Here is a 15,360-nt window from a genome sequence, read left to right as displayed (position 1 = left end):
TGCTGTTTTCTTGGCGGCGCGGATCAGCTGGTGGTGCTTCCGGGTGGCAAGCTTGAGGGAGGTCCTGTTGTCCGGTGTCGGTTCCCTTTTCCAGACTTTCTCGAGGGCTCAGCAGTTCTTCTTGGAGCTCTTGAGTTCGTCGGTGAACCATGGGGCCTTCTTGCTGCCGGGTCTGCTGGGCGGGGTCCTCAGTGGGGCGAGTTCGTCCGCGCAGTTGCTGATCCACTTCGTGAGGTTGTCGGCGGCCTGGCTGGGGTTCGCTGAGCTGGCAGGAGGGTGCTGGCTCAGGGAGGTGGCGAGCTGGTCTGCTGTGATCTTGTTCCAGCCTCTGCGGGCGGCCTGTTGCTGGTGATGGTGGGTCGTCGTTCTCTTGAAGGTGAAGTGGACGCAGCTGTGGTCCGTCCAATGAAGCTCTGTGGCGTGGCTGAAGTCGATGTCTGTGCTGGATGAGAAGACGGCGTCGAGTGTGTGTCCGGCAAGGTGGGTGGGGGTGGACACCAGTTGCTTGAGTCCCAGGTTGGCGAGGTTGTCGAGCAGGGTGCTGGTGTTGCGGTCGTTGTTGTTCTCCAGGTGGAAGTTGAGGTCTCCCAGGAGGATGTAGTCAGCGGAGGGGAGGGCATGCGGGCTGACGAAGTCGGCGATGTCCTCGCTGAATTGTGTGCGTGGTCCCGGGGGTCGGTAGATCAGGGTGCCTCTGAGGGTGGTGTTCGGGTTGGTGTGGATCTGGAAATGCAGGTGTTCGGCGCTGGTCAGGGTGTTGTCGGTGCTGGTCGTGAGACGGATGGTGTTCCTGTGGATGATGGCGATGCCTCCTCCCATCTGGTTGGCGTTGCGGTCCCTCCGGACGATCTTGTAGCCCTCTGGGATAGCGATGGCGATGTCGGGAGCTGAAGAGGCGTTCATCCAGGTCTCCGTGAGGAAGGCAACGTCAGGGGCTGTGGCGTCTAGAAGGTTCCAGAGTTCGATGGTGTGTCTGTGGACGGAGCGGGTGTTGAGCAGGATGCACTTGAGGTGGGTGCTGCTGGTGTTCGACTTGGCGGGTGCGGGGCTGGACCGGATGCATGAGAACTTGCAGGCGTGGCAGCTGAAAGGTCCGTTGGTACGTCTTGGAGTGGCTTGATGGCATTCAGGGAGTCGGCCGGTGTTGAGAGCGCTGAGGGTGGCGGCTGAGTACGTCAGGCGGGTAGGTCGGGGTCTTCGTGGGCCAGGGGTCCTGGCGCTGGTCGCGATCCGGTCGCGGACGGGCGCAGACGGGCTTACCTTTGGCGCGCCTTCGGCGCACAATCGGCGCACCCGCTGCGCGTGGCCGCTGCGCGTTCGCACGGTCGCCATTTAAGGCGAAGTGCGCGGGTGGGCGGAGCAGCTGGGAGGCGGGAGCGGGGAGGGAACAGAAGGCAAAAAGGGGCGGGGTCTGCGGTGGTGGCGGGAAGCGGGGAGCGGGGAGGGAGGACGGAGGGCGCCGCGGTAGGCGGGCAACCAGGAAGGAAACACTGACACGGCAACGCAAAATACAATCACAAACCAATGGGGATAAAGAGTTAACACGGGCACAGAATTTAGACTGCAAGCACAAATTACGGTCAAAACAAGGGAAAGAAAAAAACAATCGACAGCGGAGTCAGCCGGCAGCCGGCAGCGAGGCGGGCAGTGAGCGAGGCAGGGTGCACACGCAGCAGCTGGTGGCCGTGCGGCGCGGGGGTGTCCCACAAGTGGGTCACACTAACCTGTGTCGCACGGTCGCCTTTTAAGGCCAAGTGCGCGGAGCAGCTGGGAGGCGGGAGCGGGGAGGGAACAGAAGGCAAAAAGGGGCGGGGTCTGCGGTGGTGGCGGGAAGCGGGGAGCGGGGAGGGAGGACGGAGGGCGCCGCGGTAGGCGGGCAACCAGGAAGGAAACACTGACACGGCAACGCAAAATACAATCACAAACCAATGGGGATAAAGAGTTAACACGGGCACAGAATTTAGACTGCAAGCACAAATTACGGTCAAAACAAGGGAAAGAAAAAAACAATCGACAGCGGAGTCAGCCGGCAGCCGGCAGCGAGGAGCGATGCAGCAACCAATGAAACACCTCACGGAGAAGGCATTCTTTCTTGTAGTAATGGCGTTTGCTTGGCTTCAGGAAAAATCCTCTTGGCAACTGAGGCTTCCCTCTTTTACCGACATTCCAAAGGCTCTCACGTGATAGAGAAGATTGTTAAATTTCATAGTTGTTTGAGGACGTGTTAAGAATGGTCTTTTTCCTTCCTCCAGCTTCCTTGAGTCCGTTGATTTGTGATAAAATGTTGTTTGCATGCCAGCTGCCAGGTACGGAAGCACATGGCTGTATGCGGGCTGATCAGTTAGGCTAATGGTAGCATCTTGGTGGGTGTCTCATAGTAGTTCTGCAGCCAAAATTAGGAGAAAAGAAAGGTGAGTATGCTCTTCTACCTTTCTACCTTCGCCATGCCCTAGAGGTCAGAGGTTTTGTATATCATATATAAAAATATCATGCTACAAAAATATTATAGCCAATATATCGACTACCACAGTATTATTAAAATAGTTATTCACAGATCCATATAAATTTACTATTCTTAACTCCATATCTATCTACCATTAACGTACATATATATATAGCCTTGGATAGTAACTCTATATGCGTACAGCACCAAGAAATGAGTTAGTCACATTTGACCAAATCCAATTAAAATGGCTTCCTTGCAGTTGATTTGTTCAGCTATTACAAGCTCATTCAAAGATGCATCCCCATCGGTGCACCCCCATCCACTGTGGCCATCTTTGAATGGGTTTGTCCAGATTTTACTAATGCATTCAAAGACGGTCTCCATAAATGCATGTGCTTCCATGGAGACTATCTTTCAATGCTTTGCTAATCTTTGAACAAACTCATTTAAAGATCACCACTATAGATACATACTCATTCACGATGGCCATCTGAGGGGAAAAAAAGCACTGCCAAAGCGGACAGTTTTCACTGCTGAGACCAATTGACTTTGCTAGTGCTTGTTATACTTGAGATATGGTGCTGGGAATCTATCTCCAGGCAATCTGAACCCTTTCTGCGCCTGAGTTTTTTGTTGAACAATTAGCCTTGTCACCTAAATAGTCCATGATTCGTTGTACATTTTCTGTAATAATAATGCTCTGTAGTAAAATCACATCCTTATGGTAAAGTTGACAGTAGTATTAAATGTGTTATCTTTCTATAAATAAGTCATTTTATAATTCTCCAAATTTGTTATTGAACAGCTCGCGTCTTTAGGTCTTCGCCCCAGTTTGGTGTCACCCTACTGTCCTATGAACTTTTGCAGCGATGGCTTTACGTTGACTTTGGAGGCGTGTAAGTATTTCACTGATTTTGAATCGAAGATGCTGTATATTTGAGTGAAATGTCTTGTTAAATACAAATTGGCTTGGGCCAGAGAGTAATCAACATATTTTAGGCAAACAAACTTGGAACATTATGTGCAACTTAAGACATCATTATTCTGTGCAGTGTTTTTAAAAAAGAAACATAGTTATATCTTAAGGTTCAGAGAATAAATCACGAAATAATAACCTATAACACCTTTGATGTATTTTGTAGACAACAGTATTTTTGCAGACTGATTGTTGATACCGGTGCATAAAATTAACAAACCTCACTAGGACTAGCTTCAAACTTGTGTGCTAAAATCTCTTCTTGCATCAAGCCAGATAAACAGTGTTATGTTGCTGTGTGACCAGTAGCTCCACACTTAACCATGAATTCCCTGGAAGGAAGACTCACCTACTGCATTGTGGGTCAAATTAAAATGGCCTGTCTCCAAGAATAGTTATAACGGCTGAAAAGAAAACCTACATTTGAAGTCTGGCTTCTGAAAAACAACTAGACAGATTTAAATAAAAGCAGTAGAAGATGAATTTCTCGAATCAAAAACTAGCAATTACTTTATGCTCCTCCCCAACTGATGTCTCCTGTCACAAAAAATAGTTATGAAATGCAAAGAGTGCATGTAAATGACATAATTCTAGGTGTAAACACCGGTGTTATTTATCCTAAACATGCACACTTGAGCTCTTTGTAGATGGGTTCTCTCCACGTGCTTAGAATACGCACACGGGTTGGACAGAAGAGCAGACACAGAAAGCGTGGGGATTCGATAGCCAGATGTTGAGATGAGACATTCGTAGGCAAGAAAGACAGTAACACTCAAAGTTATAAGCGAAATACGAAACCCAAGGGATATGAGCTGCCCAAAATCTATGCGACAAGATTAAGAGACTGAAAAGGTGATGATAATAAGTGAGAACAGGAGACTGCGGTGGCCAAAGAGTGGTGAAGACAAGAGAATCAGTGTGTAGATTGGCTCAGTTATCGGAAACCAAACACAACTTGTTTGACTAAACTGAAAGATTGTCTTGGTGATGAAAATGAAAATAGAATGGAAGATGCCATATGGTATTAGATCAAGAAAGAACAAAGCAAATGGGACTTTGTTGAATGTTGTGAGTGTTCATTGCGAGGAGGTGGTGGAATGGCAATTGAAGGCAAAGCCTGAGCAACTGTCATCTGCAGCTCATGTTCAGACAAAACGACCTTAGTACTTGGTGAATTAAGGGCCCTCAATGGAATATGCACAGGGCTCTGCCTCTTCTTGATGTTTTCCTTGATGGTTCTTTCTGGATATTATGCATTGGTTTCCGATATCCCAGAGCATCCATTTCTAATCACTCTGCAGCTCTTCCTTGTCCCTTCTACAGGTTCTCTTCCATTACCCCGTTTTGTCCCATCTCATTGTTTCTGCTCTATCTCTCAACTACCATAATCCAGTCCTCCTCCTATTTGTATGCCCTTTTTACTTTAGCTCCTTTAGTCTTCCCTCTCATCTACTCTGGGAGGCTCTCCCTCTCAATACAGGTTTTTTCTTTACACTTTCTTCTTACTGTCGGCAACCTATGACCTGCCCATCCCGTCTGTTTTTTAAACTTCTCCAACTTCCCTTCATTTCACTATAATACAGTGCTTTAATCATTCCACATTTAAGTGTGTCCATATGTGCTTTGTCCTCTCTCTTTTGATAACAAACTATGGCTGCCATTGCTGTCTCTTTGATTGGGAACCCACACACATTATTACACTATGCCAAAGTATAGGTAATGCTGATGTAAGCTATATTTGTTTTAATTGCACGCATTACAAACTGTAAAAAGAAGAAACAGATGATTGTATCAAAATTACTAACTTTCAGACAGAGTGGTTTATTTTTCAGGTTTGGCAATTTAACAGTGACTTCCATTCCTCGGGCATTATAAAGACAATACAAATGTTGAGGGACCTACATGGCTGTACCTGGTTCCACTGGACCACAGCGATGCTCCCAGTGATTAGTGCTATGCTAACTGGCATCATCAGCAATAAAGCTGTAGAGGAAAATTCCTTCACACTTCACCCTTTAAGTTAATTATGGTGATCAGTGGCTTAAAGATTTGAGTATGAAAGTTATGCAGCATTGAAGTCCCCCCACCTAAGATGGCACCCAGATGGTGATGAATGAAAGCTACACGTGTGCCTCCTTTGCTCTATCCCTGTTTGGGCATTCATTTTTCCAGGTAACCTGGAAACAGGCACGTTCCAATAGTTCAATAGCACCCGCCCCTGACGGCCTTTGACATTCTACTCAGATTACCTGTTGCACTAAAACTATTCAAACCCTAGGAGTACTACGTAATCCGGGGCAGTGGGATTTCTTAGGAAAGACAATCACATTCTAATACCAGAGTAGTGGACTGGTAAAACAAGCAAAAACACAAACCCCTTCTGTGCACACAGCAGGTCATATATTTTTGTTTCAGATGACTGGATTTTTACACACAGTTCACAAGTATACCCTCACCAGTTACTAATACATAAAAACATATATCTGTCTACATGGTTAAAAAAGAAACTAGGCTCACACACATAAAGCGTCTACCAAAGAAACAAACTCTTTTAAGGAGGCTGAGGCCCTGTAGAAAATTCTGCATTTTACAGAGGAGAGCATATGCTAACAGCCTAGTGCTAGAAGGGCAGCGGGGCAAAAGTGTGGTCATTGGGAGGCAACCATGTTGTTATTGGGATAGTCCACATAAAGGAGCAAGTGTACTGCCGTACATTGCTTGACTCTCGTGAGATAACCACAGAACTGATGTTGCAGAAATATACAGCCCGATTCATCAAGCGAAATTCCGCTCGCAAAGGGCCAGATTCTGAGAATCTGGCCCTTTGCGAGTGCAATTTTTGCATTTGGGATTCATCATCCCAAATGCAAAAATCGCTATTAGAGAAATCGCAAATTTGCGAGGAATTGGATTTAAGGAATCTCTAATAGAGATTCCTTAAATGCAATTCATCAACCAATTTGAAATTGCGAATTCGCAATATTTGGTCGCAATTTACCACAAAATCTGACTTTGTGGTAAATTGCGAAAAAAGAGTAAAAAACACTTTAGTGCATTTTTTACTTTTGCATGTTACACACACACATGTCCTTTGGACATGTGTGTGCGCAACACCTGTTTAAATTTGCATTTAAGGGGTGCTACAGGGTGTCCTTGGACACCCCTGGCACCCTTTAAATCGCTATCTTATTTGCAATTAGCAAATTGCTAATCTCAAATAAGGAATACTCCCCATTCATTCCTATGGGCCTTTTGGCCCGTAGGAATGAATGGGGAGTTATTCCTTATTTGAGATTAGCAATTTGCTAATCGCAAATAAGGAATATGTAGGAATCGCATTTTATTTTGCGATTCCTACATGAATCCCGTTTTGCGAGTCTGTAATAGCGATTCCTTATGAATCGCTATTAAAGACTCGCAAAACGGGTCTTTGATGAATCTGGCTGATAGTTCCTTTAGAAAGAGGCATCAATCTCCTGGTCAAAAACATAGTCAGCCCAAAGATATGTGCTGATGTTGTACAGGGGATGGGTACTGCAAAAGCTCTAGAGTTTTTTCCCAAGGTTAATTGTATTCAGAAAATGCTGCAGTAACCTATCCAAAGGAAATTGTTTTTTACCATGGATATGCAAATACAATCAAGCAAGAACTAGCCCAACTTAGAAAAATTCCTAATCAGCCAAAAACCTCGGATTCTAGTTGGAGTCAAGAACATAAACTGTAACGGGCTAGGAGCTAGATCTAGATTTATTACTGTTCTGAATAAGGAATTTACAAGGCAGACAATCACCTCTAGATGACAGATTTCATGTCCACTATAATCTACATACCCAAAGCTCTTGGCATTAGTTAACACCACACTGTCTATGTTCAGTCATATTTTCTGCTTGAACACTATTGCGTTAATTACTTTTTAGTATTTTTGCCATATTCAAACTTTTAATTGAATTTGTAATTAAATATAAAAATCCAAACTGTGTGCTGCTCGTATAGGTTTACTAATCAGTATTTTTACCGAATGACATTATAACTGATTGGCCAGGAATACAATTGCATGTGTATTCCTGTAGTTGGATTTTACAAAATTCCCTAAAGCGGGTTACGATGGGAATCCCGACTTTGCAATGATCTTCCTATGGATATCCCATGTCAAGTCTAACCTCCTAACATTTCTTTAAAAACCTGAGAAGAAAACTCCTTGAAATGCTATACTAAATCTTCAGCAGATACCGTTTGTGGTGTTGTGCGGTACATGTTTCTTCATTCACTCATGAATCCAATGAAAAGATCTCTGTAGTGCGTATTCGAAGAAATAATGCAAACTTGTCCATCTACCAAAAGAATCGAATGGGGCGGGACCTATTGATTCAGTTACCCATGCTTAATTACTTTGTATGCTGAATTGTTGTCGGTATCTAATATACATTGGAGCAGTCTCTCCTTGATGTGTTATTGAGAAAAATTAATACTTTTGTGATTTGTTTTATTTCACCATGGACAGTAGGCCATTTGTTACTTTTCTGGAGCGCAATGTATTTCATAAATATATGAATAATTGACCATATTGTGTTATTTGCAGAAAACATCCCGGCTCCGAGCCTGCGCCAAAGTCTCGCATTCCGGACCTTCCTCCTGCCAATCCGGACCACATCGGGGGATACAGACTTGCGACAGCCACGTTTGCCGGCATTGAAAACAAATTTGGCCTTTACCTTCCAAAGTTTCGAACTCCCGGTATTGCGGCAACTAACTCAAAGGTGTCCGTAAGGGAGGAACAATCTTAAAACTAAAGACAACCATATACTTCGAGCAAAAGAATGAAAAGACACTACAACATGGCGCTTGGTGATCCCCGTGAGCTGCATGTCCGACTATAATGAGTTATTTCTTTCTTTTTAAAGACTTTTCAAGTTAATCATGTGTTTGCACAAGGGAGACCATTTCCAGCTTTAGTTATGAGGTTTTTATCCAGTGGCATGCATATCATACCTAAGTATTGCTTTGCACAGCTTGCACTCGATGTTACTGTACATATTGTACATCTTTGTACAGAGACAGACTGACATGTAAAGGAGACAAGTCCTCTTTATACAAGCACCATTTGCAGTTTGGGGGTAGCTTATAATGTACAGTATGTTTTAGAAGTGTTTTAATAAGGATCAGGTGACACTAACGAATATAAAAGAACACTATTTAAAGCTATTCATTATCTTGTATTCATGTCTTATGGTAATAAAACATCAGTTATTGATGTATTTATATAATGTGGTTGTCTTCTTTTCTTGCTGCATTTGTGAGTGATGGGATGGTGAAGTGGTGTTTCAAGTAAAATGGAATGTGTAATGCCCTAAATGAGTATCTCAAATAATTTATAATCAGGAGCAGATTTTCTAACTTGATGGTGGAGACAGTTTTTGCAGAGTTCTTTTTTCACTGCTAAAGGGTCTAGTGGTTTAGATTTTAACAGCCACATCACTCTGGTGCAGCACGACTGCCTGCCATAGCCTTTTATGTGGATTTAAATAGACATGTCTCCTGAACCATACAATCGCTCTTTAATATTCACATATGCGCATGCCATTTCCAATATCTGTATATAATTTCCCACAAACCTGCTTGTGTTGCTATTTTGTAGTGACGGGCAGCATTTGCAAATCCTCTCCCCAGATGTAGAAAGGTTAAAATCTAATTGGCTAGTGCTTGGGGGGTTAACTATTCACAGACATCTCCAAGAAGTTAAGATTGACAAGACAACTATATATTCTGGCACCGGAGCCTTCTACAATAGTAATAGAAAAAAAACGCTGACAGCTCGGGGAGATGCAAGCCGCCTGACTGCAGGCAAACACAAATTAATTCATCCCGGAATGCATCTTGTTCAGAATAGAAGACGTGCAGAAAATATGTTCTTCAAACTCCGAAGCTGCATAAACATTTTTAAAAATGCGCCCTCTTGCGCAACAAAAATGATTTTCTTCCCTCAAAAGCTTTTCAGCTTTCAGTCAAGATTACTGGCAGGTTAATTCCTTTAGCGCCACCGGAGGCGGGGCACCTGCAGATGGAGATGCGCCCATGGAATGATTTCCAGACTGGAAGCTGGCAAGGCTGAGATTTAATAGGCCTATATGTACATCACATTACTAAAACCACAAAATGGCCCTGAATGTGGTCGGCAGTCTTAGCATTTGGCACAGTGTTGTGAAGAGTCAGTGTGAAACTTCCACTGCACTTTTTTTTCTTCGACCACAGTAAAAACAGGGGTCTATACTAGGGGGTATGGTACGAGAATTGTGTTAACGAAATATGTCTGGCAGAAATGGTTATGCAAAATTTGATTACAAAAATGTCGCATTATTGGAGTTAATAATAACAAATCTAAAATGTCACACTATTGGAGTAAATAATACCAAATCTACACCCAGTGGAACGATTTTTCTGTAGGCAATATTTGGAACATTATATTTGTTTTAGGTAATATTTTTGTGACAATATTCTGACCTACCCAGTGCTTAATTTGTAAAAGAATAACTGCTAGGGTCAAAATATTCTCAGAAGCCAGCCGGTGCCATTGTCGAGTGTCAGGGTTGCTGTATTCCAAAACTGTATAGTCTTGCTTTCATTTCATGCCTCTTTCCACCAAAATACTCTCACTGCTGCTTTAGCTCAATCCTGCAAGTTCTTTTACTTCCCTTTTTTCTCCCTTGTTACTCTTTTCTCTTCCTCCTCCTGCTCCTCTCACACTTTGCTGCTGTTCTCTCTCTGATTCTAGGCCAAAGACTGATTATTAAAAATAATACTGGGTCCCCAAAAATGAGTGCTGATGGCCCCATCTGCAACCACTGGCTCAATGTAGGCACAGCTTAGAACCATAGTAGAGCTTTAAATTTTTTACTTTTTTAGCTTGCCGCTGTGTACTGCTAGATCATTATTTATTAGGTTGTTTGTTGTACATGGTGCACACTGTTAGCTTTTGTCCTGAATTAAAGTGCTTCATTAGGAATGATTAAACAATTTGATTTTTTATCAATACCGATCAGCAATTTTCTTGTCCACTCCCAAGTGTAAGTGCTACGCAAACAAATGATGGACGGAATGTTGAATAAATCATACAAGACTTGAATCCAACCCAATAGGAATGGAACAGAATTGAACGCCCTCAAGTGTGTACTGCAGTTTCTTGACAGATTCTGAGTTGTTTATAATTAAGGCTCCTGGTTTTATGGTATTTATTTTTTTAACAATTCCGTCTGTATTTATCCATATTTATGTTTTGACCATTTGTTTGTATATTCATTTTGTGTTTTGCCTATAAATGAGTTGTAGAACTGTACATTTCCATATTTATTTAACTGATAGACGCACACTCATACTTTGATGTCTGTCGTGTTTTAGCTATTTAGGCTGCCAAATATCACATAACAACACATCCACTGGTAAATACTAGCATTATACCACAAATATATATTGACACATGCCGTTTCTTAACAAAATTTCAACCTGTATTTCATTTCCCATGCTCAGCTGTTGGACTATAATTCATGAAAGACAGCACGGATAGTCATTTAAGAGCAGCACACTTTTCTGTATGTATCCTCTTTTAAAAATAACTACAGACAGAACACACATTGTTTTCTGTCTGTATTTATCTGTAAAAATCTGTAAAAGTGGAAAACAGGGAGCCTTATTTATAATTTGCCGTATGTCAAGTCTGCCCTGTTCAGAATGTATACATGGTTAGGCACTCTTGATAGGGCGACTGGAAATAAAAATGTTTTGGTAGATGTCCTGCATCTGCCCAACTCTAAATGACTCCCGCAGTTTGCTGAAATCTTTCCAGTTTTAGTGGTAAAGAAAATGCTCTTTACACACAATGTTCTTCGAAGACTACCAAAGTTCCTGCTGTGAACATCAACAAGTGAAGAGTCCTCTTACACTGAGGCTCCATCCTCAGAATGTGAAAATGAACTTTGATGTGACTGAAGCCCGATCCCTCGCTTGCGTTGCAGCCCCCTCAGACACATTTGTTCAATGAATGCGTAATCCTCTGTACCCATTTCTTTAATGATTTATACTGAGTAGAATTGGGAATTTATTTGCATTGTAAGGAATAAATGGGTAAACCCACTACCTGCCTCCTACTGTTTGACTATCTCTGCCGCTACTGGATTGGATGTCTTTTCAGCCCTGCAGGCTATTTAGGAGTCGAATCTCAATATGTTATCCACCCTTTGCATGTATTTTCCACGTCATTCACAACTACCCTTTTAAACAAATTTTTGTTTGTCAATCTCTTTCTAACATAGAAGGAGACACAGCTCAATTGGACATGTTACAGACATAGTTCTTGCCTGAACAATATCAAAATGCTACAGTTTCCTGTGTTTCTAAAGTAATTACAGGTGATTTGTGGCCTGCGTTACCCTGACAGAAGCCTTCTAATGGAGCTTCGAAAAGGACCTCCACCAGACTAGCACCTCAGCTGCCTTGCCATTAAATGATGCAACCCTTTCGGTATAGGTGGACTAAATTCAGTAAAGAAATGTAGGAGGACATCCTTGACACAATAAATTCTACAACGGTGTAGGCTTTTTTAGGTCCTAGTCATCTGTGCACAGTGCGTGTAGGTGACAGGCTTGACAGTTTTGAGGAGGTGCTTGCTAAAAATAATGGAAAAGCATTAAACGTGCTATATTCGCCGGCTGGAGATTATCAGCCTCAGAAAGACTGTATTGCCATATTAGGCAGGATTTCTCATTCATTCTCAGTTGAACAGTGACTGAGAGGATTTACGGTTACCTCCAAGGTCTAAAGTTCACGGTCTAAACAGATTATCCTCTAGCATTTGTGTTCATGTCTACTAAACTGATGCAACTAAACAGAGTTTCGCTGTCCTTTCGAACCATGATTTCCATCCTCATTTCTGACTTAGTAGAATGAATGTTGATGCATCCTTTTTCTGCCCTCACTCAGAAACCAAAGTCTAAGGCTGAGAAAACATGTCCCACTAAGGGATCAAAGACAGTTGCATACTCAGTTATCTTTGAGGGGCAGAGCATCAGGAAGCAACCAACATTCGGTTAATATACGCAATCTTACAAATGAAGACCAAAGTCCTCTGCTAAGATTACCCAAGGACAATGTACAGTATGCCCAGAAATACTGCCACAGGGTTGATGAAGCGCTGCATGCAAAATTTGAGCATCATCTGCTGTTCTCATCTAGCCACCAATATCTTCCTGAAGAATTGGGACATGCTTTTTATCATGGAGATAATACATTATTATATGGAAGCAAGAGATCTTATGTGTATTTGTAAAGCTCACTAGGACCTGCCATAAATGTACACAAAGATAATTCAGGTCTCCACGGCATGACCGTGGAAATGACATCTATTTACCTGACTGCCATGGGTATTGGAAGGAACATCAAGCTCCCTTTGAATGCCCCAATGACATCACACATCATATGACCTTTGAAAACAACGACTTTATAGCATGTGCTGTCTTATAACTTTTAGGCCTGAGAGCATCCACACTGATTTTTGAAAGGACGAGAAATAGATCCCCGTCATTAAGTCGGAATGCATTATGGATTTGTGTGATAGGAAGACAAGGATATGCCATGTTTAGGAACACCAGGTTTATATTGAAACAAGTTGACAGCCTCTTCAAAAGTTATTTTGTTTTGGAGACATTACATTATTCTGCTTTTCTGATTAAAATGTTCCATTCAGGTTACAACATTTATTTCCAAATAGAAGAGTCTGCACTGGCTCGGAAAAATATCATTTTTAATGTTGCTAATAAGAGTTAAGAGGTAGATTGCATGTGGGACAGAATGAGCTTGACTAGTTGGTACTTTTTTGTGTAATATCCCTTTCTCACATTCCCCTAGGACGGCTGAATAAAGGAACACTTCTGAAAATTGTTTCAAGTATTTTAAGACTTCTGTTATCTATGTAGACAGTTATGATGGCACTCATTTCAAACAATACAACTTTCTAATGACAGATATGGATTCTAGATTTCAGCCCTTTAAATTGCATTTTCCTCATACTGTGAGTTTTTGTTTTTACATCATTGCAAAGTGCTGAGCGCCTACACAATTTCACACACAAAACAAAGGGGCTGATCCACACAGACAAGAGTATGCACAAGGGTACTCCTAAAGTACTACTTGCCATACTTTTCATAAAGGATAGTAGGTCTTGTCACAGACATTCACGCAAGAGTGCACCTGGAGTTTGTCTTTAGGTGTAAAAATCTTTAAAAATAATTCTGGTGTTTGTGCAGTGTCAACTGCAACTGCATTATGGAGTATTCATTGCCAAAGGTTGGCTCTGATTTACAAAGCTGGTCAAGTTTCGGACCCTGCTAACTATAGACTCATAGCTTTAATGGATTGTGAAGCAAAGTTTTTTGCTAAGTGTCTGCTAACAGGGGGCGCTAGAGGGCGCACTGCGGCATGGCTGGCTAGCGAGTCAGCTCCGCCGGACGGTCGTGCTCTCAACGAAATCCGACCCGCAAAAACCCCGCCGGACTGCACGCAAAATATAGAATCGTGCATCGGAATGTGGGGCTGACGTCCTCAGACCCGGTGCCACGTCCAGCTGTGCTGTAAGAAGGAGAAACATCCGAAAAACCGGAGCCCCAGCGGACGCCGCACAAAATGGCCGCCCAGAAGGCTCGATGACCCGAGGTAATTGATGGCCCCTAGCACAAGTGGACCGCTGCGGACACCCGGCGCGGATGGATGTGCGGCTGCCTCGCACCCCCTAAGACTCGGGGAGCCTCCGCTGTCCCCCTGAACTCAGCGCCACACACAAACGGCGTGCGTTCCACTGAGGGCAAGATGGCGGCGCCCGTGGAACGCACAACACCGGCGGCATCTACAGACAATCCTGCAGGCTGGGGCGCATCGCAAGCTGGTGGGGACACCAGCGCATGAGGCGAGGCGAGGCGGAGGCGCGTGGAACCAGCACAGGGTCTCCCCGACCAGAAAGCGAGCGCATGTGGAGCACTCGGCAGCGCGAGAATTCTGAGCACTCTGAGTGAGTACTGCCACACCACAACGGAGGCTTGCAGGAGAAATACGCGGAGGCACCCAGCGTCCAAGCGGCCTCACAGCGCTCATTACAACGGCAGCTCGAGGGCGACCACTCACACAGTGGGGAGTGTAGATGAGGACCCGTACCCCCCACAGTGCCACAACCAAGTCCAGCACAGTGAGGCTCCTACAGCACCCAACGTCCAAGGCCTTGCATAGGGCCTACATATCAACGAGTGAGCCCGGTGTTGTCCACGCACGGAGCAAGAGGGGGGGACTGAGACACCGGTGACCTGTGCTGATTGCACCTCGAGCCCATTATAGAGCAGCGGCCCCAGCTCTACTGAGTGACACCAAGCAAAGCGACGTCTCAAAATGGGGAAGCCCGACCGGAACCAGCCCAAGCTCCAATTCGAAAGGAGAAACCAAGGGAAAAACAACCCTGCGGAATCGGAGGCGGAAGGGGGCCGGGAATTACCAGAGGGCACGGGCATGGAATCGGTGCTGAGGGCGATACAGCAGAGTTTACAAGAAATGAACGGCAAGCTGGATAACGTGGTGCAGAGGGTCGACAACATGGCGGCGAAAATTGAGCAGCACGAAGGGCGCCACGCGGAAGCAGAACAGCGAATCTCGAAGCTCGAGGACGAACAGAGCACCACAGCCAAGACATGCGAAGCCCTGGTGAAAACGGTGGAGGTCCTGAGAGCGAGGGTGGAAGACCAGGAAGCTAGGTCCAGGCGGAACAACGTTAGAATTTCTGGCCTTCCGGAGTCCACGAACACAGGGAAAATGGAGACCTACGTAGAAAACCTACTCAAGGAGCTGTTCGGGGCAGATCATCTTTCTCCAGTGTTCCTAGTGGAGCGAGCACACCGATCCCTGGCCCCAG

The 15,360-nt window shown here is 44.2% G+C and overlaps 1 protein-coding gene across 1 annotated transcript in view; it reads left to right on the top strand.

The window, feature by feature from the left end:
- The window catches only part of SLC25A12 (solute carrier family 25 member 12), a 486,415-nt gene extending 477,729 nt beyond the window's left edge, over nucleotides 1–8,686 (top strand). The window contains exons 17-18 of the mRNA XM_086956111.1: nucleotides 3,252–3,342; nucleotides 8,002–8,686. Of these exons, the coding sequence (XP_086812237.1) occupies nucleotides 3,252–3,342; nucleotides 8,002–8,206 (296 nt within the window). The 3' untranslated portion in view covers nucleotides 8,207–8,686. The remainder of the gene's footprint in view (nucleotides 1–3,251; nucleotides 3,343–8,001) is intronic.
- The last annotated feature ends 6,674 nt before the right edge of the window (nucleotides 8,687–15,360 follow it).

Source organism: Lissotriton vulgaris, chromosome 2_1, assembly GCF_964263255.1.
Source record: "Lissotriton vulgaris chromosome 2_1, aLisVul1.2, whole genome shotgun sequence".
Lineage (NCBI taxonomy): Eukaryota > Metazoa > Chordata > Amphibia > Caudata > Salamandridae > Lissotriton > Lissotriton vulgaris.
Note: the sequence above shows the minus strand (reverse complement) of the source record. Positions and strands in the feature narration are given on the sequence as shown.